General features: G+C 36.4%; 1 protein-coding gene across 3 annotated transcripts in view; it reads right to left on the bottom strand.

The window, feature by feature from the left end:
- Positions 1–1,056: 1,056 nt before the first annotated feature.
- Positions 1,057–27,371, bottom strand: part of LOC110662278 (AUGMIN subunit 3) — a 29,429-nt gene continuing 3,114 nt past the window's right edge. For 2 of the 3 annotated variants that reach the window (XM_058149931.1, XM_058149932.1), the window contains exons 6-18: positions 21,593–21,696; positions 20,619–20,703; positions 20,218–20,272; positions 19,471–19,602; positions 16,341–16,410; positions 11,696–11,753; positions 11,512–11,567; positions 10,954–11,106; positions 10,407–10,518; positions 10,151–10,292; positions 3,565–3,640; positions 2,014–2,109; positions 1,057–1,425 (exon numbers count right to left, since the gene is read on the bottom strand). In XM_058149931.1, coding sequence (XP_058005914.1) covers positions 1,294–1,425; positions 2,014–2,109; positions 3,565–3,640; positions 10,151–10,292; positions 10,407–10,518; positions 10,954–11,106; positions 11,512–11,567; positions 11,696–11,753; positions 16,341–16,410; positions 19,471–19,602; positions 20,218–20,272; positions 20,619–20,703; positions 21,593–21,696 — 1,271 coding nt within the window. In that variant the 3' untranslated portion in view covers positions 1,057–1,293. Of the gene's footprint in view, positions 1,426–2,013; positions 2,110–3,564; positions 3,641–10,150; positions 10,293–10,406; positions 10,519–10,953; positions 11,107–11,511; positions 11,568–11,695; positions 11,754–16,340; positions 16,411–19,470; positions 19,603–20,217; positions 20,273–20,618; positions 20,704–21,592; positions 21,697–24,579; positions 26,963–27,371 lie in introns of those variants that run through there. The other variant, XM_058149930.1, reaches the window with a different exon arrangement.

Raw genomic sequence — 27,371 nt, 5'->3', positions numbered from 1 at the left:
TCACCACACCCACCACCTTTAGTAGAAGAAGACGATACTTGTAAAAATAGCAAAACTATCCTAAGCTTTAAGTCCATCAAGATTCCAACGCAACGCAGTTTCTCTGATGGGAAACCTCATCACTTGTCTAGGTTTGGTGGGGATTTCTTTGCTGATTGATAACAATAGATCAATTTCCCCTTCATATTTTTACGGGTTAGAGGACAAGCTGATGGGTGCAGGGCAACCAAGAAGGAGAATTTCTCCATAAGACGAGGGAGTGGGTAGCGGACAGTGTCCTAGTGTTATTTGCGATTGTGACAAAACTATAGTGGGTAGAGCTGAAATGTCAAGTTTCACTAATCTTTGTTGGTTTGCGAGTTGTTTTGAAGTCGCATTCCACACCAGGATCTTTAATTGCAACGTGAGTCCAAATGCTACAGTTCTGGTGTTTTTGGCTTGCAGATTATAGATGACAGATGTTGCATGTGTACCTCTTATAAAGACAAAATTATTTAAATGTTTAGGCTGGCTATTGTATAAGGAATGTAACCAACCTTGGCGATAATGTTATCCCCAACTTCAAAAAATTAAAGATACAATCACTGATCGTATTCATAAACGACAGTCAGTCCACAATCAGATAAGGTAAAAATGTAAGAAACCTGCCCAAGAGAGAGCTCGTTCGCACATGCTTGAAATATGAAAGGGATACAAAATACCAATGATGTCCTTTTACTGAGTTTCTAAATTAACAAAAACAAAATAATAATAATAATTAATAATAGAGAAGAGCAACCATAATTATACCTGCAAGATTAATAGTGCAAGCCCAACCTACAGAGCATCTGAAAAGATGACTTTTCAAAACGCAGATTTGAACCTCAACCCCGAACAGGTTCATAATGCTTTCAATTACATCATTCTGCTTGCAGTTAGACCAAATTGTGGCCTTCGACATCTACCAAAAGTGGGACGAGGGAGAGTGGAAAGCATAGATTTTTCCATGCCATGATTTCTACTGTACACATTCTTGTTTGCATCCAGCTTAACAGGGAAACAAGCAGATAGTTAATGTTAGAGTCGCAAGTTGAAAGTGTGTTCCTTATTTCATAAAAAGATTTGACGTTCATAAACAACAGTAGCTGGGAATGCAGTTACGATGCCCTATAATACAGCCAGATTGAAAAATCTACATATATGTGATGTGATTCAGTAGTCTCCTTGTGCATTTCCCCCCCTTTCGGTTGGCGGGGGAGACAAAAACAAAAGCCGAAAAAAGAAAGAATTGAAGTACATAAATTAATGAACTGCTTATGAAGCTTGAAGTGCTCTAACTCGTGCAGTCAATTCTCTAACTTGGCTCCTCAAACGTTCAGGATTGCAGAAGAAGTCAACAAAAACACGCCGTTGAAATCCAACCTCCTGAGAATGATGTTTTACAATCTACATGGCATAAAGAATGTAGATGAGAACTTCAGTTTGCAGTTCAGTAACTAGTAACCAGAAAACGATGCAGTACAAGCAAAAACAGCAAGAATATCGGGAAATTTCACAGCAAAGATTTTCTTATAAAGCAATGATAGGAGGAATTTTGGTTGGATATATTATGCATAGTATGCTACTAGAGAATGATCTCTCTCTTGTCTCTTCTTCTCTTTCTTTTAAATTTCTTTCAGCTTTTATTAATATGAGATATCATATAATCGTCACTTGTTATTATCTTCAGTCTTTATATCCAAAATGCCCTTTTTGTAGGCATTCACATTGCAGGCATACACTGCCCAAACTTAGCATTTGGCAAGTTAATTTGATTTAGACTCGTCTGATAAGGAGATGCATTTGTTTTTCAAAAATTTCGAGGCGGATCTAAGAGGGGTCTCTTAGTCGCTCTTATACCACACAACATTCAAAAAAGCACCAGCACAGGCACAGCTGCAGATCATGGCAGGATTCCACCAGTGCAGAAGTATTGGTTCAATTGCCAGAAGAAATTAACCAATTAAATGATAGTGACAATCAAATTAAGATTACCTCATTCTTTTTACAGTGTTCAAGAGTGACCTCCTCAACTGCAGCAGAGAGTTTTGCATTTATCTTTTCCATTTCATCAAGCTCCTTCATTAATGGCTAAAATAGCAGCATACATCATGAAGCTAATATATCAAATTAGAGTACAGAAGAATCACGCACAGGACAAAGTAAAATGAACATGGCAATGAATATCAAATTTTAAAAAAAGGACTTTCTCAGATGTGATATTCCAGAGGGAAATTTCAAACCCATATCTAGCCAAAAAATATCAGAGCAACTATTCTAATAATTTCATGTCAATCCCAAGAGTATTCCCAAATCCCTTTGAAGAACCAAACACATTAAGGCAATCTCTCTTCAAAGGCAACTTTTCTAAAACTACTGTGAATCATGACAAGAATTGTCAAGACTCTTGCAAGGGCAGAAACTTTTCAAATAAGGCCAGGTAGTTATGTTGCTCCAAGGTAAAATTTAAAGTAGACCTATCACAAGCATCCTTGTGATGAGTTGAAATATGTTGGCATTCAAGATTTTACGTTACACTCCATTATTTTCAGTGCAAGTAATTTCCCTACCTCAGTAAATTTGCTTCCGAAAGCCTTAAGAATCAGCTCAACACTTTTGGAAATCACAAGCAAAATCATTACATAAACTGGAACAAATTACTGCACATCATGGTTTATAATTATTATTGAATATGAATACCTACAAAAGTTTAAAATTAAATACAACTAAAACAAATTATATGCACAGCATGGGAAGGGGGTAAGCAAAGTAGGGTGTTAGATATCGGCCTAGCATCAATCTCTATTACAGAGATTGCAACAGAATCCTAGAACAGAAAAATTAGGAGATGAGAACAAAGAAAAACTAGATGAGAAGAGAATAGAATTTTTGGGGGAGAAAGTATATCTTGTACCCGGATAAAGTATACCTATTTATAACAAAATAGCTTATCAGCTACTAACTAATGCAGTTATGATAACTGCTCCCTAACAATCAGATATGCTAACTGCTACTTTCAACATATTTCCCTCCAAAATCCATTCTTATCAGACATCCCTAACTACTTATTCTTCCTCATCCTCCTGTGGTAAGTTATAATGGGTTAGCCTTGGTGACATAAACGTTACCGAAAAAACAGATTTTAAATACCTATGCTTCATTATAAAAGGATGGTAAAAGTGAGGAAGATGCCAACCACAGAATTAAAGCAGGATAGGTGTGTGAAAAATGTGACAAAGAGTCCTATGTAGTCACAAAATACTGGCTAAGTTAAAGGGGAAGTTTTATCAGACCATAGTTACACTAGCCTTTGATGTGCAACGTGTTAGGCAGTGAAGAAACATGTACACATAATTAGCATAGCAGAAATAAGAATGTTAAAATCGATAAGTATTGATCTTCCAAATTCATCATCGAATCAAGAAAAGTTCTAATATATGAGTAATAAAAGCATAAACTACCAAAAAAAAAAAAAAGCCAATGAACATAAAACAAGTGAAAATAACAGCACAAGCAGGATTTAAGAGAATGATGAGAAAGTCATACACGGGATGTCAATATTGGCTGTGCAGTAGTCGAAGACGCAAATAGTAATTGCTGTAAATTCTGAATAAGTGTGCACCTAAAAACATAAGCAAATAAAAAAGAAAATGAGAATCTGTTACAAACTGTGTTTAACATCACTATTAATATTCATGATTTTAAAATACCAATATTTGCAACTACTTATCAGTTGACATGCCTAAAAGTTGGCAATGTCCAGTCCAAAGAATTCATGAATCCAAAAACATATCAAATGATTTATACACTCAACATCTTAATATTCATCTCTCCTCCAATTTGTTGAGTATAACCACCACAGTCCTCTTGCTTCTAAAATAAAATAGTAAAGAACAAATGCCACATTCAGTATGTGCATGTCAAACTATTCTTGGAGTAATCAGAAGCATAGTCTCTTTCTGCCACCTTCTTTACCCCCTGGATAAACTAACCTTCATATACAAAAAATTGTGCGCATGCACATTAGCAGTCTGGAATAATAACCTTGTTTGGGTAAAAAGATACAAAACATAAGTTCTGTGACATGAGATTTAAATATACACATTTAAATAAAAATATCATTATGATATGACAGGGCTGAATCAACAAGGCTATAAGATTGATAATGGGCCTGGACAACTCAGAGTTTATACAAGGAGAAAAATAAGAAGAAATGGAGCTGAGGTTTTAGAGAATTCTAGAGGTGCTGACTTGGATAACAGAATGGTAACCATTGTTTATGAAGAGCATTCTGGAAGCACTGACGTCGACAACAAATTGGTGCTCCTTTCATGTACCGCTGAAAGCTACAAGTAACCATCCGTGAGAGAGGGAAGGCATGCTTTTCTTGAGTGATCTTGTATTCGTCTTAGTGCTGGGCCTAAGATTTCTATTGGGAATTCTTTGGTGTAATTTTGTCTTGTAATAGCCATTACTGGTTGAACTAAGTTGTATTACTGTTTTTACTTTTTCAAAATAATACGAGATTGCCTTCCTCTCTATTTCTATTTATTCCTAACTCTATCAAATTGGTCTGACCAGCCGAATGCGAAACACAAGAATGGATTCACAGGTTGATGCAATAGAGAGGAACATGTCCGCATTGGAAGAAACATTTCAACGATTTAGTATGGAAAGAGAGCAGCAAGATAGAAAATTAATGGAATGCGGGATGAATTGTTGCAGCACAGGCAAAAGCTGGACAAGTTAGATAGCATTGAATCGATGCTTTCTAATTTATCTACCATGATAAAAGGAAAAACAACAGAAGGTCCATAGGGTACTCTTGAAACTCCTGTTGTTTCCCAATCTTCCACCAGTCAACCCATTATTAGTGAGACGTTGGCACCCAAAATCTTGGCACCACAAGTAGTTACAGAAGTTTCTCAACTAGAAATCAAGAAGGTGGAACTACCCAATTTTGATGGTGATGATCCAGTGGGTTGGTTGACTCAGGCAGATCATTATTTCGCAGCATATCAAACACCTGCAGCCTTGAAAGTCCAGCTAGCTCTGGTTTGCATGGAAGGACCAGCTTTGCATTGGCTCAAATGAGTGAGACAACGACACCCTAATATGACATGGGAGCAGTTTTCAGTTGAAATACTGCAACATTATGGCGAAGATTCCATAGCTACTCCATTTGAACGATTAGCAGCAATTAAGCAAGAAGGAAGTGTGGAAGAATTTATTGATGAATTTATCGCACGAGCTGCTCAAGTGCCAGGTATTACCAACTAGCATTACTTGGGATACTTTCTCAATGGGTTAAAAACGGAGATATGAGTAAGAATTTTGCCCCAAGAAACACCAGACTTTTTCTGTACTATAACATTTGCCAAGACCATTGAAAGAGAGCTTCAGATGACTATGAAGACCAAGGAATCTAAAGAGGGAGGAGGAAGAGGGCAGAAAGAGTAAGGGTTGGGCCAGTCTAATAGGCCTACTTATTCTAAAAATCAACACTCTCAACAGAAATTCAATTTCTTTGCTCAATGGTCCAATAAGGGAAGAAAAGAGAACCACAATTTAGAAAAGCCCAACTCCAATATTCTCCGGTTACCTGCACCACCAGAAGGGTCAACCAACAAAGGCATGAGTTCTAATATCTTGAGAAGGAGACTGCGGCATTCCTTTCATCAGGAATTCATGGATCTAAAGGCTGAGGGATTGTATTATCGATGTAAGCAGCCATATAGCCCTTTGCATGTGTGCCGGGAAAAAACTCTTAGAGCTCTAATTGTAAGGGATGATGAAGAAGTTTCAAAGGATATCGAACCAGAAACAGGGCAAGGCATCACTACTGAAGGTTTGCAGGAGGGTCATTTCAAGCAACTAGAACTGCCGTTGTATTTAGTAGGAGGGATTTCCAAACTCAGAACCATGAAGTCTCAAGGATGTTTACATGGACAGGAGGTAACTATTATGATTGATAGTGGAGCAAGAAATAATTTCATTCCTAATAATCTATTGACAAAGCCTGGGTTGCAAATCACACAAACACCTCTTTGGAGTTAGATTGGGAGATGGGCATCACACTGAATCATCTGGGTTATGTGCTAGGTTGCAATTGGAGCTAGATAATTTTACACTATCCTCAGATTGCTACATTTTTCCTTTGTGTGGTATTGATTTAATATTGGGGGTAGCTTGCCTCTCCACTCTAGGAGATATAAATGTGAATTGGGCTCAAATGACTATGACATTTCAGAGAAATGGTTTTGCCATAACTCTAAAAGGTAACCCATCCCTTATTGAAGCTGTGGTTTCACACGCTTCTATTACTTAACTCACTGAGATCGAATATTATGGTTTAGTTTCGGAATCTTCTTCATTATTTGATATGAGTTTATAAGGGAATGACCTTATTCCTTCACAAAAAGAGCAATTGCAAGCTATATTGAAGGAATATGATTCAATCTTTACAGAACCTACCACACTACCGCCTTGTCGTCCAATAGACCATTCCATTCCTCTCCAACCTGCAACTGCTTCGGCGAGTGTCAGGCTCTACCGATATAGCCATTGGCAAAAGGATGAGATTGAAAGAATGGTTGCTGAAATGTTGCAAGCTAGAATTATAGAGCCAAGTTGTAGTCCATTCTTAAGTCCTGTATTATTGGTAAAAAAGAAAGATGAAAGTTGGCGTTTCAGCATAGATTACAGAGCTCTTAATAGGGTGACCATACCTGACAAATACCCTATACCAGTTATCCAAGAGATGTTACATGAGCTACATGGATCCAAATTCTTTTCTACGATTGATTTATGATCGGGCTATCACCAAATTAGAGTAAAATCAGAAGATGTTTTGAAGCCGGCATTTTGTACTCATTCAGGGCATTATAAATTCCTAGTAATGTCATTTGGCCTTAAATGCACTAGCGACATTCCAATCAACTATGAATGAGCTCTTTCATCCATATCTTCGACGGTTTGTGTTGGTTTTTTTTTGCGAGATATTAATATACAGTCGCTCATGAGAAGATCATCTTCATCATCTTCGCCGGGTTTTCCCTCTCTTACATACTCATCCGTTTGTAGCCAACGCTAAACAAAGCTCTATGGGTCGTTTGCACATGGAGTACCTGGGCCATGTAATTTCTGTTGATCGAGTTTCAATGGACCCAAGCAAAGTGTCCAATGTATTGAGGCGGCTAAACCCAAATCAATCAAAGATGTGCATGGATTTTTGACCTCACAGAGTACTACCGGCGATCCGTTAAAGACTATGGGAAGATAGCCCATCCACTTGCACAGTTGCTAAAAAAGGATAATACCTCCTCATTTGCTGGGTCAGCGGAAGCACAGTTGGCCTTTGAAGCTCTCCAATATGCAATTACATCCTCTCCAGTATTGGCCATGCCGAACTTCCAAAAGCAATTTATATTGGAATGCGATGCATCAAGAAGAGGATTAGGAGCTATTCTTATGCAAGAAAAATGTCCAATAGCTTACTTTAGCAAGGTGCTATCTCACCATTCCTTGGCCAAATCAACATATGAGAAAGAGATGATCGCATTGGTACTTGCCATTCATCACTGGCGACCTTACTTGGTGGGACGCCGTTTTCTAGTGAATACAGATCAGAAAAGTCTTAGGCACCTGCTTAAACAACCAATAATGAACCCTGCTCAACACAATTTTGCTATTGTTTACAAACCAGGAAATACCAATAGAGCAGCAGATGCATTATCTAGATGTGATGAGGATTGGGAATGTTTTATTCTTTCTATGCCCTATTGGATTGATCATAGTAAATTGGATTTGGAGGTGCGGCAGGATCCAGAACTTGCAAAATTCATTGCGTAATTAGAGCAAGATCCTCATTCACATTCTCATTATCAACTAATTCATGGGCATCTATTTTATCATGGTCGGTTAGTGCTACCAGCTAATTCTTCTTTTATTCCTTTGTTATTATCTAAGTTTCATTCGACGCCAACGGAAGGACATTTGGGTGCTTATCATACTTATAGAAGGCTGGCTGCAAATCCCTACTGGAAGGGAATGATGAAAAATGTGAAACAATTTGTAGCAGAATGTTTAATCTGTCAGAAGAATAAATATTTGACCACTAGTTCAGCGGGTTTGCTTTAGCCTCTTCCTATTCCTACCAAAGTTTGAGCTGATATCTCAATGGATTTTATCACGGGTTTACTCAAGTCATATGGAATTGATTGTGTTTTGGTTGTTAACAATAGGCTTTCAAAATATGGGCATTTTCTTGGCCTCAAACATCCTTTTATTGCAAAAATGGTAGCAGAATTGTTTATCAAAGAGATGGTCCACTTACACGGCATGCTAGATTCCACTATAAGTGATCACAATTCACTTTTTCTTAGTCATTTCTGGCAAGAACTCTTTCGGTTGCAAGGAACGATTTTGTGAATGAGTACTGCCTATCATCCAGAAACAAATAGGCAAACAGAGGTTTTGAATCGGTGCTTGGAGACCTATTTGCTTGTTTCAGTTCCGAACAACCGAAGCATTGGAGTAAATGGTTGCACTGGGCTGAATACTGGTTTAATACCAATTTTCATACCGCCACGAGAATGACACCATGTGAGATAGTTTATGGTCATTCTCCTCCCACTATTTCTAAGTTTATGCTAGGAAAAACAAAAGTAGAGGCAGTGGGTCAAGAATTATTAGACCAAGATGAAATGTTGATAATCTCCAGAAAGCACAGCAGCAAATGGTAAAGGCTGCTAATATTCATTGAAAGGATGTACAATTTCAAGTTGGTGACTCTATCTTTCTCGAGTTCAGGCCCCCTAGGCAACTTTCAATTTATTCCAAAGTGGTGCCAAAACTAGCAGCAAGATATTATGGACCTTTCAAAATAATTGGAAAGGTTGCACCAGTGGCATATAAATTATAACTTCCAGTTGAAGCTCAAATTCACCCAGTTTTTCATGTATCCCAATTAAAGAAGGTAGTAGGTAATCATGATGTTATTGTAGAAATACCTTGTGATATGGTAGTGGATGAACCTATGATAGAGCCTAAAGCCATTTTATAGCACCAAAAGGTTCAATGGTCCACCACTCTTGTTCCTCAAATTTTAGTCCATTGGAAGGGTAAGTCGAGGGAAGATGCTACACGGGTTGGTTGGGTTGATTTTTGTAATCAATTTCCAACATTTAGCCTTAAGGACAAGGCTGTGGTTAGGAGATGGCAATGATATGACAGGGCTGAATCAACAAGGCTATGAGACCGGTAATGGGCCTAGACAACTCAAAGTTTATACAAGGAGAAAAATAAGAAGAAATGGAGCTGAGGTTTCAGAGAATTCTGAAGGTGCTGGCTTGGATAACAAAATGGTAACCATTGTTTATGAAGAGCATTCTGGAAGCACTGACGTGGATAACAAATTGGCGCTCTTTTCATGTGCTGCTGAAAGCTATAAGTAACCACCCATAAGAGAGGGAAGGCATGCTTTTCTTGAGTAATCTTGTATTCGGCTTAGTGCTAGGCCTGAGATTTCTTTTGGGAATTATTTGGTGTAATTTTGTCTTGTAAGAGCCATTATTGGTTGAACTAAGTTGTATTGTTGTTTTTACTTCTTCAAAATAATACTAAATTGCCTTCCTCTCCATTTCTTCATGTTTCGCTCTGTTCATTTATTTTTTATTTGTTCTTAACTCTATCACATTATGATTACATGTGTTAGGTGAATATCCGCAAGTAAAAACCCAATACTCCTTTCATTCCCCTTGTATTCATTGTCAACTATAAGTAATCTATTAAACAAACAATAGATCTATCCAAAGGAAAAATGATCTAATAAGAAGCATGATAGTATTGGCGGAACATGTAAACTCCTCATGTACCTCCCTCGCATAAGCACAGCTATTCTTGTCATACAGGCACATAAATTTTTTGTGTGAACTAGGCAAAAAATTATTCATATTTGCTAATATTGCAACAGTAAAATGAGAACAGCACTTTAGTGAGGAAGAAATTTTGGGTTTAAATCCAATCAAAGAAAAAAAAAAATACACAAATACATGCCCAATAAGGAAATAAAGATAATATTCTTCCTTTAAGAGTACTATTTGGATGCTTCAATCAAAATATGATTACTCACAGTTCATTAATGCATCTATTTCTGTCTTCTGGAAGAGCATTTTCAAGATCTGCCTGTAGCGTCATCAGGTCTGAATGAAGAGCAGAAATCTGCTGGACAATGCCTGGAGCTGATACGTATGTTGACAATCCAGCTTGAGCATCTAAGAAATTTTTTTTCAGAAAAAGTTGAATCTTATCACCATGCAAAATCTGACAGTTATATTCAATAATACATGAAGTGTAAGACTGAATAAAAAATGTTTTATGGTGAATACTTGAATGAATGCTTAGAAGGTCTCTAACACCATGCAGAAGAGTATCCCGATCATCCACTGCTCCTTGTTCTTGTATATCAGATGCAGCTTGGGTCAATGCCAGGCAACGACCCTACATCGATGATAGAATGTTAATAAAGAATAAATGTAAAGTCTAATATAAGATATCTCCATGATTATGGACCACAAGAGAAAATTCAAGTTTATTTTCTCGTCACATTTGAAAAATCAACTAAAGAGTGTTCTCTCTCTCTCTCTCTCTCTCTCTCTCTCTCACACACACACACACACACACACACATGCTCCTTTACCATGATTGTCTTATCCCTAATCCTGCCTACAGAACTGTTGCATCCATACACAAAATTTTAATCCAATCCCTGATTTCGTAACCAGTGAATACATTCCAAAATGAACTGAATATTGGTTACCAAGATGTCTAGTTATACAAGTAAATGTCCAGAGAATGGCAGTCTTGCAAACAATAGATGTAGTCTTCTTATACAACTTGAAATAAAAAGAAAATGAATTATTAAGCGTATAATACCACTCTGCCTTTAGTTGCTGAAAGGTACCCGTGAAGCTCGGACCCGATAACTTTAAGTAATGAATATGCTCCAAGCATATCTTCTTTTTCCAACTGACAAGCTATTTTTAAGAACTGATGCCTCGCTAGCTGATTGATTAGATGATTTATATACTGCAACAAGAAATTAAGATTGTGAACTTGGTAGAATACATCCAGATCCATTCAAAGTAAACGAACTTTTAGCATCATGTGGTAATATTAGCGCAGAAGAAGTTGGTAGTTTTATGGGATACACTAATATTCACAATTGCACTATCCCATAATGTCAAATCTCTCTAGTTAACATAAACCAACTGAAAGCACATCTAGAACATTATTACATTAATACAACAAAACAATTACTTCTGAATAGGAATAAAATAGAACACAGGACCTGCAAAGAAAGAGAGGTTGAGACATGGTTACAGTAGGGAGCCTGCTAGAGCTAATTAATTTCAAAATTCATAGTCTAGGAAGAAATTAATTTGCAGAAGAAAAGAATGCAAATACACAAACATATAAAGTTGACAACAATACCACTTTCTGTCTACTAATATAACATTCTTGTCGCAGGACTTTCAGATCATAATCACCTACAAGTGTACAAATTTACACCATAATAACTTCATAGAAAGCACTATCAGAAAAATAAATAAAAAAAAAAAAAACAAAATTTTTACTTTCTGAAGAGTCATAAAACAGGAAAATTACCACCCAATACCTTGCAAAATATACGTGTCTTGGAGTTGAGCCAGCTCCCAACAAAGATCTGGAATGGTCTGAAAGTTTGAGACTGAATCATTAGCAAATAAATACAAATACAGAGCTAAAAACAATCCAGGAAAGATCACAACATAGATTTCATGGTCAGTGAATACAAATGAGTGAATTGAGCAACAGAATAGACACATGTAACCATTGGAATGGCTCCTCTTGTTGTGTCCAACTTTTCTTTCTTTCTTTCCCCTTGCAGCTCACCATCCCAACCCAACACCCAACGGCACCCCAAGACGCCCCCCCCCCCCCCCCCCGCCCCTCCCTTCTTTTCCAGTGACCACCGACCATCACTTGGTCCATATCTTCATACACCAACACAGTTTCCAGCCATTGATCAATATCAAATAACAACCTATTATGCCACCATCAAAAAATCATTTCTTGATTGACTACTAATCTCCTCAACTCATTATTGGTGAGTTTAAACATGGCCAATCCAGCTGCAATCAACTAAAGGTTATCCACCCTCCCACCAAATGTCCAACTTTATGGTTCATCATTCACAATGCAACCTGGTCTCCAAAACTATCAACACCCACAACCATCCTGCTTGTTCTTCTTGTGCATTCTTTCTAATCCCCACAACCACCTGTTGCACGTGCCTCAATTTTAGACCTTTGTTTGAGTGGACATTTGCCATGATTCTTTAATCCACGCCACAAGAATTACGTTCAGCTCCACCCACTCCCATTGGGCTCTTTAAGGCATCGGTTATGTTGTATCTAGGGTATCTTATTGTTTGTAGTTTATCAAATAGGTACCAGTTAGTAGTTACTATGTGCAGATAACAATCATAAGTTTACACCCCATTGATATTTTTGTAGGGAATTATATCTATGTAGACCCTTATTTTGTGATGAGTATGTGCACTGAGGCCGTGGGAAACCCGATGATGAAAAATTATATGACTGTAAGATGTAATTGGAGGCATGGAGCTGAATTATTAATTCCGTGGCATGATCTTGAAAAAAATAAAAATAATAATAAAGTTTTGGGGAAATTAATTTAATTAAATTTAAATAAAATTTTATTTTATTTAAATTTAATATGGGTAGTTCTTAAATGGATCTAATTAAGTTTGATTGGGCTCCATGGGCCTAGGAAAGCCTAGTTAGGAATTTTAAATGGGACCCATTTAGTTATTTTCTAAAAATTAAAATAATAAAATATCTCTCTCCTCCTTGGCCCCACTCTCTTCCTCACTCTCTATTGGTGTCACCCCCTTTCCCTCTCTTTCTATTGGTTGGAACACCTCACCCATATTCCAGTCTCATTCAAATTCATCAATCCTAGTCATTTAAGTTATCTGAATTTTATCACACTAGGACTCCAAACCCTACCACAACTCTTTCTCACTCCCTATTGGTGCTTTCTATTTTTTCCTGTCTTCCTATTGTTTGAAACACCTTACCCATATCCCAGTCTTATTTGAATTCTGCAATCTTAGTTGTTTAAGTCATCTAAACTTTATCACTCTAAGACTCCAACCCCTATCACACCTCTCTAACAAAACACTATAAATACCCTACTAGAGAAGGGAAGAAAGGGGGGGAGGAAACAGGAAGAGAAAATTCAGAGCTATAAGAAATTTAGAGATATTCAAGACTCTTTGAGTTCTTCCTTATTTTTTTTTCTTCAAGAAGATTTTCATATAAGATTTCTGGAAGGTCAGTTTTTATTATTTTCTTTTCAAGATCTATGCCACACAATATTTTAATTCTATACTTTTTGTCTTTAATTTATTTTATATGTTCATATAGATCATGTAATCATGTTTAATTTGAGGGGATACACAACTCTGCACATGTTTGGTTTCTGTCTCTCGTATTTTTATTATTTTTCTTTATTTTCTGAATCTGAAAAAAATTTGTAAAAATTATATTCATATTCTACACGAAATTCCATTAATTTTAGGCTCAAGAATCACTAAAAAAGTTTTAATATTTTGTAAGTTATGGCTGTTTGAAGTTAGGATTCCTGTAAAATCTGATTTGCAGGATATCCGACTTGTGGAGCCCATATCTCCCTTGTTCCTTAATATTTTTGTGTAAATCTAATGTCTAAAATTAACTTCAGAATCTTATGAATCTTTTCCAATTGGTTTTGCATTCATATCTGTTGTGATTAATGAGTTATGAATTTTACAAAAAAATAGTGCGATTCTGTCACTTAGAAAAGTTACGATTTATGTAGACCATTCGGCTAGGGTTTTGTTTGATTTATAAATTTTATGATCTTGTACGATATGTAGGCTGTCTTCTGTAATTTTTTTATGATTTTTAGGCATGTCTAACTATTTTTAAAAAATCGGATTTCTTGCTACTATTAATCTGCCAGAATTTAGCAATTGTACATTTATGCATGTTCTTGTATTTTATTAGGTTTTAATTGATATTTGATCTATTTTTCTATGTTCTTTTAATTTAAGAAGTGTTATGAAGTGTTTGGATCATGTTAGAAGACTTAGATCATTAGATAGTTGTAACTAATTAGGAATCTTAACCCTTTAGGAGACTAGAGTTAGAACCCAATGTAAATTGTTATTAATATTTTCTTTATTTCTTTTATTTTCTTTAGTTTCTTTATTTTTTATTACAAACAAAATTGGTAAGTAGCCCTAAGGTAAGTACCAAAAAGTGCATTTGCGTGGAGCTTATATGGAGCTAAACAAGAGTAAGCCAGGGATATTATTGCCATACTAGAAGAGAAGACCCTTTTTTAAGGGTAGCTTGCCCCAATGGCAACTGCATTTAACAACAGGTAAGTAGCTCTAGACTTCTCGAATAACCATTGGCATGAAATTGTAGTAATAATAGAACTTTTATTTGGTAAATTAAAATTAACTGTGTTTTCAATTTAACTGACTTTTGCATGTAATTAATTTAAATAAATATTTTATAAATTAAAATTAATCTTGTTTGTAAATTAAACTAACATTGGCATGTAAAATAAATTTAATTTAACACTTGGTAATTGTAAAATAAATTTGCATTATAGAAATCTTCATTAGGTTGTGATTGTTTGGGCCTTATGTGATATTAGAATAAATTACACATATACATAATTAACTTAGTTCAATTATCCTTAGGGTAACTTGGTGAAAATTAATTAATTAGGTTAAATAGAAACGTAGAGTTATTTGAAATTGAATTTGTTTGTACATTAAATTCTCAATAATAAATTAATTTTAGTCATCTGGTAAATATCATTTAAATAATTAGCAACCCCATAGATAGGAATTACTTGTGCATGAAAATTATGTGTAAACAACAACCCTTTTGTGAATTACTTGCGTGTGTAGGATTAGAATTGCATTTTTTTATGATAAAGTTTAATAAAGGAATAATAAACAAGACTTCTAGAAACATTAATAGAGGACTGGCACTCGAATCAACGAGGTTAGACCAGCCGTAAGGGGTGCCTAACACCTTCCCCTTATGTACCCACTATCCCGAACCTAGACATTGGGCTATGTTAATGACGGTTGTGAAAACTCTGCAAGGAGTAAGTTGCCATCCATGACCCTCGGAAGAAACACTGAATATGTCCCGGTTATTACTCGGGTGGCGACTCCTGTCTATCTATGCCTTCGTGGCATAAATCCTTAGTATCGTGGTAGTGTTATGGGAAGACGGTACTTACCAGTGGTTTGATTCTATTATGATTGTATGAAGTGCATGTCTAGGAAATGTTGTCTAAGGAGGTGGTACTTAAGTGAGACCATTGTGACTCCACTATCTCTCCTGGGCATTACCTGGTGCATTTTATATAATTTCAATGGATGATATTTCGCCTCACACCCCCCCCCCCCTGCCCTACAATCTAATACCAAGAATTTAAGTTAATAATTTTGCGTTGATAGACCAAGGATTTAACTCTGCCTATGCGAGCTTAGCAACACATAGCCAATCACAAGCCTGGAAAAAGGAAGAGAATTGCAATAGTTTGACAGCCAACCTAAAACTCAGTCATCTCTCATGATATGGATCCTTATGATATAAACATTGCTATCATATAGACCGCGGATTCAAACTAACCATCTATCAGTAAGTGAAACAAAAGAAGGAATAGGAGCAGGAGATAAGAGAATTGAAGAGGTTTATTATTCCCTCAAGCTATTTGGAATTTATATTGTTTACAAGTGTACTAAAAAGGAAGAATACAGATTATGGGCATATTTACAGGCCTAATTATGGTACATAACCACATCATCTAATTAGGGCAAGTATCTCAAAAATTCAGGCAAGTATCTCAACAGTAAGGAACTATGGTTTAATTTCCTCCACAACAATTAGAACATTAACTTGTCTAATTAATCACAAAGATAACCAATGTATATAAGAGTTTCAAGTAAAGCCCTGCGCTAATGCCCCGATCATTATCAATGTGAGACTTGAAAAGATGGCCAATACTTGTGTCAATCTTACAATTTGGACAATTATGTAATAAATAATCAAGATTGTGAAGAAGATTGAGAGCAAAATGATTTTGTATTGGTCAGATCCATAACTGTTTTAGAGAAATTTTAGGATGTAATTGTGGAACAATTGGAAACAGGAGACACCTAGGAAATTGATACAAGTACAAACCTCAGATAATAACTTCTCTTCTTTTTGATGAAGATTTGAAAGTTCTCCCTCAAGTTCAGAATGTTTTCTCCTGGTCATTTACAATAATAAAATAAAATTGTAAAATATGTAACAACCAAAATGAATAACATGCTAAAGCACTTTCTGAAAAAAGGAACGAAATGCAACAACAAATGGGAAATGTTAAACTTATAAGAAATGACCAGCTAGCATGAGGTTCCAGCTTAACAAAAACATGACAAAATCAAGGTAAATTTTTTCAAGAGCATCAAGGATGCTGTTATTATCCTTTGGGTTAAACATGCTACCATCATTCAAAATAGAATTAGGGAATGTTCTGCATGGATGCTCTTATTTCACTCTTATTCAATTAAATAGTTATTTTCTATTAAGGAGGGTTGAAAACTGGAAATTCTTTTATAAGTGCAACAGAGAACCCATAGAAGTTGGGAGATGGTATGGTGAAGTCTTCTTTACTAGTTTAAAGTAGAATCAAATAGATCTAAAATTGAATGCCAAGATTTTTTTAACTATGAAGCTGGAATATAAACAGAAACCAACTCTAATGATTTGACATACTAAAAGCATTTCCATGACCTGAATGGCATTGGCACAAAAATTTCACCAAGTCCAAATAATGGAAAGCACATTTCTGTTATAACTAAAAAACCAGACCGAACTGATTTAATTCAATTTTCAGTTCATATTTTGTTTTTTCTGTTTAGTTTCTATTATTTTTTTTCAAAAATTTCATTTTTTAGTTTGATTTGGCTAACTACGTCAAAATACAAACTAACCGAACCGAAAGTTTTTAGGCCCATATGTTTTCAAAAGGACAAGAGCCCTAGACATACATATACAGCAAACTCACCTTTGATCTCTCCCTCTCTCACCTACTATAGCTCTGCCCTAATCTATGCCCCTCTCTCAAGCTCACCCTTCTCTGGTCCAGAACGGCACCGTTTTTTGCCTTTGCCACAGGAAAATAATTGCTTGGTTCACGCCATTTTCTTCTCCTTGGTTCACGTCCTTCCTTTCTTCTCTTGGGTTATTTTATGTGGAGAGAAGCTCAAAGATGGTCTACCTCCAACAAGTTGCCACTGCCTTGTCAAGATGTTCATAAATTAATTTTTTGTTTGGCTCTGGGTTATGGAATTTTTGCATAGTTTTCTCTTTGGTTCTAGAGAAAATGTAGGAAAATGAAAAAAAAAATGAGGTGGAATTATAATTTGAGTTAATTATTCTCTCTTCTTTTAATTTCTTAGTTTTGATTCTATTTTTTTGTGATTCTCTGTGTAGATTATGCATTATATTTGATTTGCTTCTCCTTTTGATTTCCTAAGATTGTTCATTTCATTGGCAATTGACAACTTGAGAAATTTTTGCATTTATGAATTGCAATATAGAATTTGGAGAAAATGCCCAAAACTGATGGGCTGAACCAATTTTTTTTTGTTTAATTTGGTTTTTCTATTTACTTCGGTTCGGTTGGTATAATTTTCTTTTTTGATTATTTGGTTAGTTCGGTTTGGAACCGAACCGATCGATTGCATAGCCCTAAGTCCAAACTCATTTCTTAATTTATGAAAACTCCAAATAACGAGTAAAAAAAAAATTTCAGTAGACAACAAATTAACTAGTGATAATCATTTGTCTTTCAAATATCATGGAAGCATTTGAGCAGTGTCATTAAAGGCGTGCCTTACACTCAAGGTTCACAAGGCTCCAACTCTAACACCTCTACAGGAGAAAGGCAAGCAACTTTTAACAGGTGTACGCCTTGTTCTAGGTGCAAGGCTGTAGATTGGCGTGTCTAATTTATTTCCACCTACAACTAGACTGGGAATTTGCTAATCTACTAGAATATGGCGTTGACACAATAGGAAGTCATCGAGATTAGGGTTATTAGTGATAAAAAGTTGTCAACATCTCATCAAACCACCTCACCCAAAATCACAAACTGCACATATTTTCATTTTCAACACTCATGCTCCTTTAATCCCTCTCCTAATACCTTGTTTTCAATCTTCTCATTATCTCTCTCATCTTCACTGCTTGGACTCCTCTATTTCAGCTTTATTTGAAATTGTCCTCTTTTGTTTTTAACATCACTAAAAATGCTATATGGGTCCTTCGCTTCATGATTTTTACGATATTGCTTTTTTTTTTTCAAAAAAGACACACTATTTAGGTCATCTATTTCTTGATTGTTTGCCCTATATTTCTAAAAAATGAAACATTAACATGTTATTTAGGTCCTTTATTTCTAGGTTATCTAAAATTGATTCCCCCTCCCCTTTTGTTAACAACACTAATAATGTTATTTGAATTTGTTTGAGAATATTAAAGATCTAGAGTTTGTTTTTGAATGTCCAAAATTTGAGTTTATTTTATTTTCCAACAAATTCTTATAATGTTCTCTTAAAGAAAAAAAATATTATAAATGGTGAATTTTATATTCATTTTATATATTTTTCTACGCTTATTAATGCTTTGTTTATTGGTTATTTTGATAAGTTTGGTTAAAAAGTTCTATATCTATGACTGTTTGATTTTGATTTTAATTTTTTATTAAATTTTATTTTTTGAACCTCACCTCATTCACGTGTGCGTCTAGACCCCAAGACCCCTTTGCACCTCAATGCGCCTTGTGCCTTTAATAACTATGCATTTGAGCCATTGACATGAAAAAGGGTAGCAAGATTCTAAATGACATTTTACAACAGTGATTGATAACACTTCATCATATGATATGACAACTTGTTTTGTTTTATTGACACATTAAGTAGATCCAAGAGTATAAATTCAGATTTTATGATTTCAATTAATACAATATCATCTAAAAAAATGAGAAGAATAGATTTACAATGTGATTCAAGTACTTCAAAAAGACAGACGCTGGACATTCCGCTCCATTTCCTGTGTGACAAGAACTTTATAAAAGAAGGTTGTCTAACATTACTCCCAGTACACTAGCACAAGGGATTTGAGGTTGGGAGAGGTTTAAAATTTACATGCAAATCACAAAAACTCAAGATAAAAATTTTCCAGTGACTTTTGAACAGAGCTGTTAAAATTAGAAGTTATTAGCTAAAAGAGAAAAGAGAGAATCTGAAATGTGAAATTTTACCTAAGAGTGTGAAGATCAAGATGAATGTGAGCTTCATCTGAAGTTATTTGAGATTTAAGAGCGATAAGTATAGCTTGCTGCTTAGCATTCTCAACCTGAGCTTCAACCCATTGTCTTTCACTTGTTCCAAATCTGTCAATTTAGTTAACAGCTTATAAACAATTTGAATTAAACAAAGCAGCAACCAAATATCACCAGTATGCACTAAGCAGGGCCTTCAACATTGGCCCAAAATTTTCTCACTGACATGACAGCAAGATCAAATAATCAAAAACCAAAATCATACCCAGCACTTCTAATCGTGTGTGTGTGTGTGAAAGAGAGAGAGAGAGAGAGAGAGAGAGAGAGAGAGAGGAGCAGAATAAATCATCAAATAAAATGTATAGAATAGCAAATACTTCTAAACGCATGTACAACCCATAGGTTTCCTGTAAAAGAAGCTTTTCTATGGAAGTCAAGTTGCACTAAGCATTAAAGATTAAAATTTCTGATTTTTAGTTTCTTCCACAAGAATGATTTACACCACCAAAAATTTGTATTTTTTTTTTTTGGCTAAAATTGAAAAACGTTACTGCATGAAATGAAAACTTGTACCATTCATAACAACCTGTTAAATGGTAGTGCAGTTCCTATGATCAAGAAAACCAACATAATTTCAGAGATTATAGGAACAAAAAAAAAAAAAAAAAGTACGATGAGATTTTTTGAGGAAAAATTAATTTTTAAAAATTATGAAAATATACATACATGGATCGAAGCCGTTGCAACTCAGATACACGTTGGTGATGAGATTTTTCTAAATCTGTTGCATTGAAAAACAAGTAATTAGGTACATACCATAATAAATAACTTGACATCTCTGAAGCTCATGCCAGTTCAAATCAAGGATATTTAACTGCACATGAGCATCAACATAAACCGTCAATACAATACCACATTGATGGCAGAATCTCACTAGATTCGCTATGTTGCATGTGATTCTATTTAATAGCACAAGAGTATCTAAATATCTGATGTTCATGTGTCTCAATGTTCATGCACTTAAATTTCAATATATTCATATTGGAAATAAATCATACAGCAAGGCAGCAAGAATAAGAGAAAGAAACAACTTAAACTTAACATGTAGAAGCACAAGGGAAGAATACCTCTAACTAAAACATTTGAGATGTCATCAAGACTCACCCACGGACATTTTGATTTTCCCTCCTCAGCAACAAGTCGGAAAGGACCCTGATTATAGTAACATGTTAAGACCATCACCACAATGATATCTAAGACATATCCATCTGTCTTAATTAACCATTTATAATTTTTAGTCAGAATTATCAGGGTATGGAAAATATTGAACAATGGAGATAGTAGAAAACCTAGCAGCTAGAACATATTATTATTGAGCTAAGTACACAACATAACTCCACCAATGAAAGATTTTAACCCCAGCTAAATCAAGCATCACCAGTTCCAAGCCCAAATAGAGGAAAGTTGCAAAAGATGACAACCACCATAAAATCGTCACATCCTTAAATTAATCATTTGCTACTCATCAATGGTGTTTGGGATAGTATGGTTACATCCAACTGAAGAATGATACAATACACCAATTTGGAAGAATAAGCACATTTCAATTATTGAGCAAAGAAGATGAGAGATAAACAAGGATGACATTGATTAATATACAATAATCTATGAAGTTGTAAATATGATCGTAAATAGAGAATGAAGAAAAAGGATCCATGCAGCTGACTCCACAAAATTGAGATTATGGCTAAGTAAAGTTGATATGATAGCATATAAAATTGTCTATATCAGAATATAATCTGTATTAATACTGTAAGGAAACAACAACCAAGCAGAAAAGAAGAAATGTAAAATAACACAGCTTTATTCCTCTTATGTTCTGAAAGATACCATATCTGCAGACTACAGAAGTAACATCAGCACAATGCTACTATTTGAAATTGTTTAGAAAAGAGAAACACTCGATAGAAACACTTTCTATACCCTTGTTCAGGATATCTTTCTTATCCAAATTTTGACAACTTCAGCTTTTACCAGAACCAATATGGAGATAAAAATGGCTTCAAAGATCTTAGAGAATGAAAGTTCTGCACCTACATACCGTGTCCAGTTGCTTAGAAAACCACTGATTTATTTCCTTTATAAAAGATGAATCTCCAAGCAAGTAAGGATGAAAATCAGCGTAAGCTAAGTAAATGCCATCCTCTGCAAGAAAACACAATGCTAGTGTCACCAAAAGGAAAAATCGAAACAATACTTTCCTTTTGTGTGAGGAATCCCATTTTTTACAACCATTGGAGTTGGACTTCATGAATCTTTCATGCATGACTTCCAACTAGCTGCGGAAAGTCTGTGATAGAGTTAGGAATTTAAAAACAGAAAATGGATAAAGAAGGAATTGAATTTGTATTACTAATTTAAGGATTCAATCAGCAATACAACCACTGAGTTCTTACTACTATCTTCAACAATTACAATAACAAGAACTAGTAACACCAAAGAGACTTTTAAGAAGCTCTTGGCCCAGCTACAACCCGAAATACCCTGGTAATACAATTGTTTTTCTCTTTTTTTTCCTCCCCCCTTATTTTACATTATTCTCTCCTTATATTGTCATTCTCGCACATGCATTCCTTCTCTTGTAACAACCTCCAGCTCAGCCTTTAACATATTTTTTTCTTCCAGAATCGTCTAGCTCAACAGCCATTCCTTTAGCATTTCCTTTAATCTTCCTTCTAGAATATACTCTTAGTGGCCCAGGTCCATTATAGCCCACCTGCAATTTTGAATCCATATCATTGCCACCCTCTGAAAGACCAACCTTGTCCTCAAGGTTGAATGAAGGAAACTGGTTCTAGATATCAACTAAATTCATCCAAGTTGCTTCTTCCACAGGTTTCCCTTTCCATTGAATCAGAATTTGAATGACAGGGTATTGATCAACTATAATCCTGCGCCAGTTCAACACTTTCTCTAGCTCTACCATATTTGCAGTTACCACCATTTCCTTTGGAAGTTCAGTAACAACTGGATGATTGCCTATCACACGTTTGAGTTGAGAAACATGGAAGACCGGATGAATTCTGGCTTCCACCGGTAAGAGCAATTTATAGGCAACAAGTCCCACACGTTCCAGTATTTGGAAAGGCCCGAAATAACGAGCTGCTAACTTTGGAATAACTCTCGATTGTAAAGAGACAGACATGTGTGGTCGAAACTTTAAAAAATACTGCTTCACCAACCTGAAAGTCAACATCCTTTCGATGTTTATTGGCAGCTTTTACCATTCTCTGCTAAGCTCTTGCCAAATTGTATTGAAGCTGATGCAACATTTCATCCCTGTCCAACAAGGTTTGTGCCACTGCTTCCACCTTCATTTCACCAGGCAAGAACTTGAGTAAATTTGGCGGTGGTCTACCATATACTGCTTCAAAAGGTGACATGCCTATAGCAGTGTGATGGCTTGTATTATACCAATATTCTGCCCAAGCTAACCAATTACTCCATTGTTTAGGCTGTTCTGAAGAGAAACACCTCAGATAGGTCTCAAGGCATCGATTTAATACTTCGCTTTGCCCGTCTGTTTCTGGATGATAGGCAGTGCTCATTCTCAAAAATGTTCCTTGTGATTTAAATAGTTCACGCCAAAAATTACTTAGAAAAATTGGATCCCGATCAGTCACTATTGATTGAGGCATGCCATGGAGTCCAACTGTTTCCTTTGTAAAAGCAGCTGCTACTTCTTTTGCTGTAAATGGATGTTTTAAAGGTAGAAAATGGCCATATTTTGAGAGTCGATCCACTACCACTAATATACAATCAATTCCATACGACCGAGGTAAACCCGTGATGAAATCCATATGTCTTCCCAAATTGCCTTCGGGATCGCAAGAGGCTATAGTAAACCCGCTGGACTAGTGGCTTGATACTTATGTCGCTGACAAACAATATACTGTGCCACAAAATCTTGAATTGTTCTCATCATTCCTTTCCAGTAAAGAGATGCAGCAATTCGTCTATAGGTACGGTAGGCTCCAGAATGTCCTCCAACAGGAGATGTATGAAGTTCTAATAATAACTTAGAAATAAGAGGAGAGGTAGCTGAGATTACCATTCGACCCTTATAAAATAGTCGATTCTGAATAAGTTGGTATTGAGGATGAGAGCGCGGGTCTTGCTGCAATTCAGTTATCAACTTTTGCAACTCAGGATCTTGGCTCACCTCCTTGTCCACTTGATCCATGCCTACCCAATTCTGAATAGTGGTTGGCATTCAAATTCCTCCTCACAACAAGAGAGTGCATCTGCAGCCTTATTGGTATTGTCGGGCTTATACTTGATTTCAAAATCATATCCTAACAATTTTGCCACCCAATGTTGTTGAGCTAGAGTTGTAATTGGTTGTTGCAATAAGTGCCTGAAACTTTTCTGATCTGTGTGAACCACAAATTTTCTCCCCATCAAATATGGTCGCCAATGAAGAACTGCAAGCACCAATGCCATCATTTCTTTTTCATAAGTAGACTTGCCAAGAGAATGGGTTGACAATGCTTTGCTAAAATAAGCAATTGGCTTGCTATCTTGAATTAGCACAGCTCCAAGACCCCTTCCGGATGAATCACATTCTAGTACAAAAGGTTTGTTAAAATTCGGCATAGCCAAAACAGGCGAAGTAGTCATAGCCTGATTGAGTTTCTCAAAAGCTTTTTGTGCCAACGGTGTCCATTGAAATTGAATAGCTTGTTCTTTCCGTAACAATTGGGTCAAAGGTTGAGCAATTTTCCCATAATCCTTCACAAAGCGACAGTAATAACCAGTTAGGCCTAAGAAACCCCGTGCTCCTTTTAAAGTTTTTGGTATAGGCCAATTGAGCACGCTAGCAATTTTATTCGGATCCATTGCCACACCTTGTTTAGAAATGATGTGCCCTAAATATTCCACTTGTTGCCTGCCGAAAAAACTTTTCTTTTGGTTAGCCACAAACTGGTGTGATTGCAATAACTGAAGAATTAATCTCAAATGATCCAAATGGCTCTTCCAAGAATGACTATAAACTAAGATGTCATCAAAGAAAAGCAATACAAATCGTCACAAGTATGGTCGAAATAAGTCATTCATGGTGGCTTGGAAGGTGGCAAGGGCATTAGTAAGGCCAAATGGCATGACTAAAAATTCGTAATGCCCCGAATGAGTGCAGAACGCAATCTTAGGAACATCAGCCTTGTGTACCCGAATTTGATGATACCTAGCACGAAGATCAACCTTTGAAAAATACATAGCTCCATGTAACTCATCCAACATCTCTTGTATGACTGGAATTGGATATTTATCAGGCACAGTAACCTTGTTTAAAGCCCTGTAGTCCACGCAAAACCTCCAACTACCATCTTTCTTTCTCACTAATAATATGGGACTTGAAAAAGGACTTGAACTAGGTTGGATAATTCCCGCAGATAACATCTCAGCAACCAATTTCTGAATTTCATCTTTTTGTCCATGAGCATAGCGATAAGGACGCACACTAATTGGAGCAATACCCGGCAATAACGGAATTCGATGGTCTGTTGGCCTATATGAAGGCAAACCAAAATTGTCATTAAACACTGGCTGAAACTGTTCTAGTAGGACCCGTAGCTGATCCTGTTTTTCCCTTTCCAAATTGGCATCTGTAAGAGTGAGTCTCATCTCTGGTGAAGCTTCCCAGAGTAGTGTATAATATTCAACATCATCTAATTTTTCAATAGAAGACACAGAAGCCAGAGCTCTAGTTAATGAAGAATCCCCTGTCAACGATACTATTGATCCATTGTGATTAAAGTACATTGTCATTTTTGCCCAATTAACCTTCACGTCACCCAGTGTCTCAAGCCATGCAATTCCCAAAAGCATATCCACACCCCCCAAAGGAAATAAGTAGCAATCAGTTTGAATATTGAAAGATCCGAATTTCACAACCAAATAAGTACACATACCGCGTGATTCAGACCTATGACCATCGCCCAGTTTTACTCCAAAAGTGGGAGTGAATTGAACAGGTAATCCTAACTGAGTCACCAGATTATTTGCTATGAAATTGTGGCTCGCCCCACTATCCACCATCACTGTCAATTCATGCCCCTTCAACCTTCCTCGAATTTTCATTGTCATCGGTCGAGAAATTCCACCTACCGAAAATAAAGGCAGTTCCAATTGAGTAATTTGGCCATCATCCACCTCTATGATTATCATAGGACTCTGATTAGCTTCCCCGTCCACTGATTCGCCTTCTTCCGATGCTTCCTCGTCATCTCCAACAATGATTACTCGTAACGTTTTCTTTGGGCATTCATGCATAGGATGATACGGCTGCTTGCAATGATAGCACAGTCCCTTCATTCGTAATTCATCAAATTCCTGGTGGGAAAGATGACGAGTTCCTCTACTTTTGTTGGAGAATTGCTGCTGACTCTTGTTTTGCGTTAATGGTGGAGCTGGCAATCTTTGGATCTCTTTCTGTGCAATATTCCCAACTTTGGACTGAACTTTCTCTTTAGTTGCCCCTACCCAATCAGTCTGAGCCTTAAATTGTTGTTGGGCTTGTTTAGAAAAGCCTAGGCCTCCAGCTTTATAACTTGGCCCAGAACCAAAGCTCCATCGTCCTCCTGCATCTGGTGATTTCTCACCAACAGTCTTTGTCATTCCAGTGTGCAAGAGCTCTCTTTCAACTTCTCGAGCCAGAGTCATCAATCGAAAAATGTCTCCGGTATCCTGGGATCGAATCCTTACTCTTATTTCTGCCTTTAATCCATTCAAGAAAAACCCAATATAAAACTGGTCTGTAATTCCAAGAACTTGTGCCGCTCTTGCCACAAATTCATCAATAAAATCATCTACTGACCCATCTTGACGAACAGTTGCCAACCTTTCATAAGGGCTAGCAAAAGCATCTCCCCCAAACCTTTGCAACAATTCCACTGATAATTGTTTCAACCAACGTACCCAATGTAATGCAACACCTTCCATACAAACCAGAGCCAAAGGAACTTTCGTCTCCACAGGGGTTTGATGAGCGGAAAAATATTGGTCAGCTCGAGCCAACCACCCTACAGGATCTTGTCCATCGAAATTAGGTAGCTCCACTTTTTTGGCAGTAACTTGTAAATCGTCCGTGACTACCAAAGGGACCTGGTTGCGCTGGCTAGATGTTTGTCCCGAATGTGTATATTGCAATGGAGAGGCTGATATCCCTTCTGATTCTGTTTCATTAACTTTTCCCTTTAGCAACTGTGCTATCATGCTTTCCAATAAGTCTAGCTTCTCTAATCGTTTCCTTTTCTGAGCCATCTCCTCCATAACTCCACTTACCTTTCTCTCACTCTGCTCCCGTTCTCCTGCCATCCTCATCATTCCTTCTTCTAATGCACCCAAACTCCTCTCTATTGCATCTACTCTAGAATCCATCCGAGTGTATGGCATTCACGCTGTTTTGGATCTGGCAGGTCGGACCAAATTGATAGAGTTAGGAATTTAAAGACAGAAAATGGATAAAGACGGAATTGAATTTGTATTACTAATTTAAGGATTCAATCAGCAATACAACTACTGAGTTCTTACTACTGTCTTCAACAATTACAATAACAAGAACCAGTAACACCAAAGAGACTTTTAAGAATCTCTTGGCCCAGCTACAAGCCGAAATAGCCTGGTAATACAATTGTTTTTCTCTTTTTTTTCCTCCCCCCTTATTTTACATTATTCTCTCCTTATACTGTCATTCTCGCACATGCATTCCTTCTCTGGTAACAACCTCCAGCTCAGCTTTTAACATATTTTTTTCTTCCAGAATCGTCTAGCTCAACAGCCATTTCTTTAGCATTTCCTTTAATCTTCCTTTTAGAATA

Source organism: Hevea brasiliensis, chromosome 7 (assembly GCF_030052815.1).
Source record: "Hevea brasiliensis isolate MT/VB/25A 57/8 chromosome 7, ASM3005281v1, whole genome shotgun sequence".
NCBI classification, from domain to species: Eukaryota; Viridiplantae; Streptophyta; class Magnoliopsida; order Malpighiales; family Euphorbiaceae; genus Hevea; species Hevea brasiliensis.
This window is presented reverse-complemented; position numbering and strand designations above follow the sequence as displayed.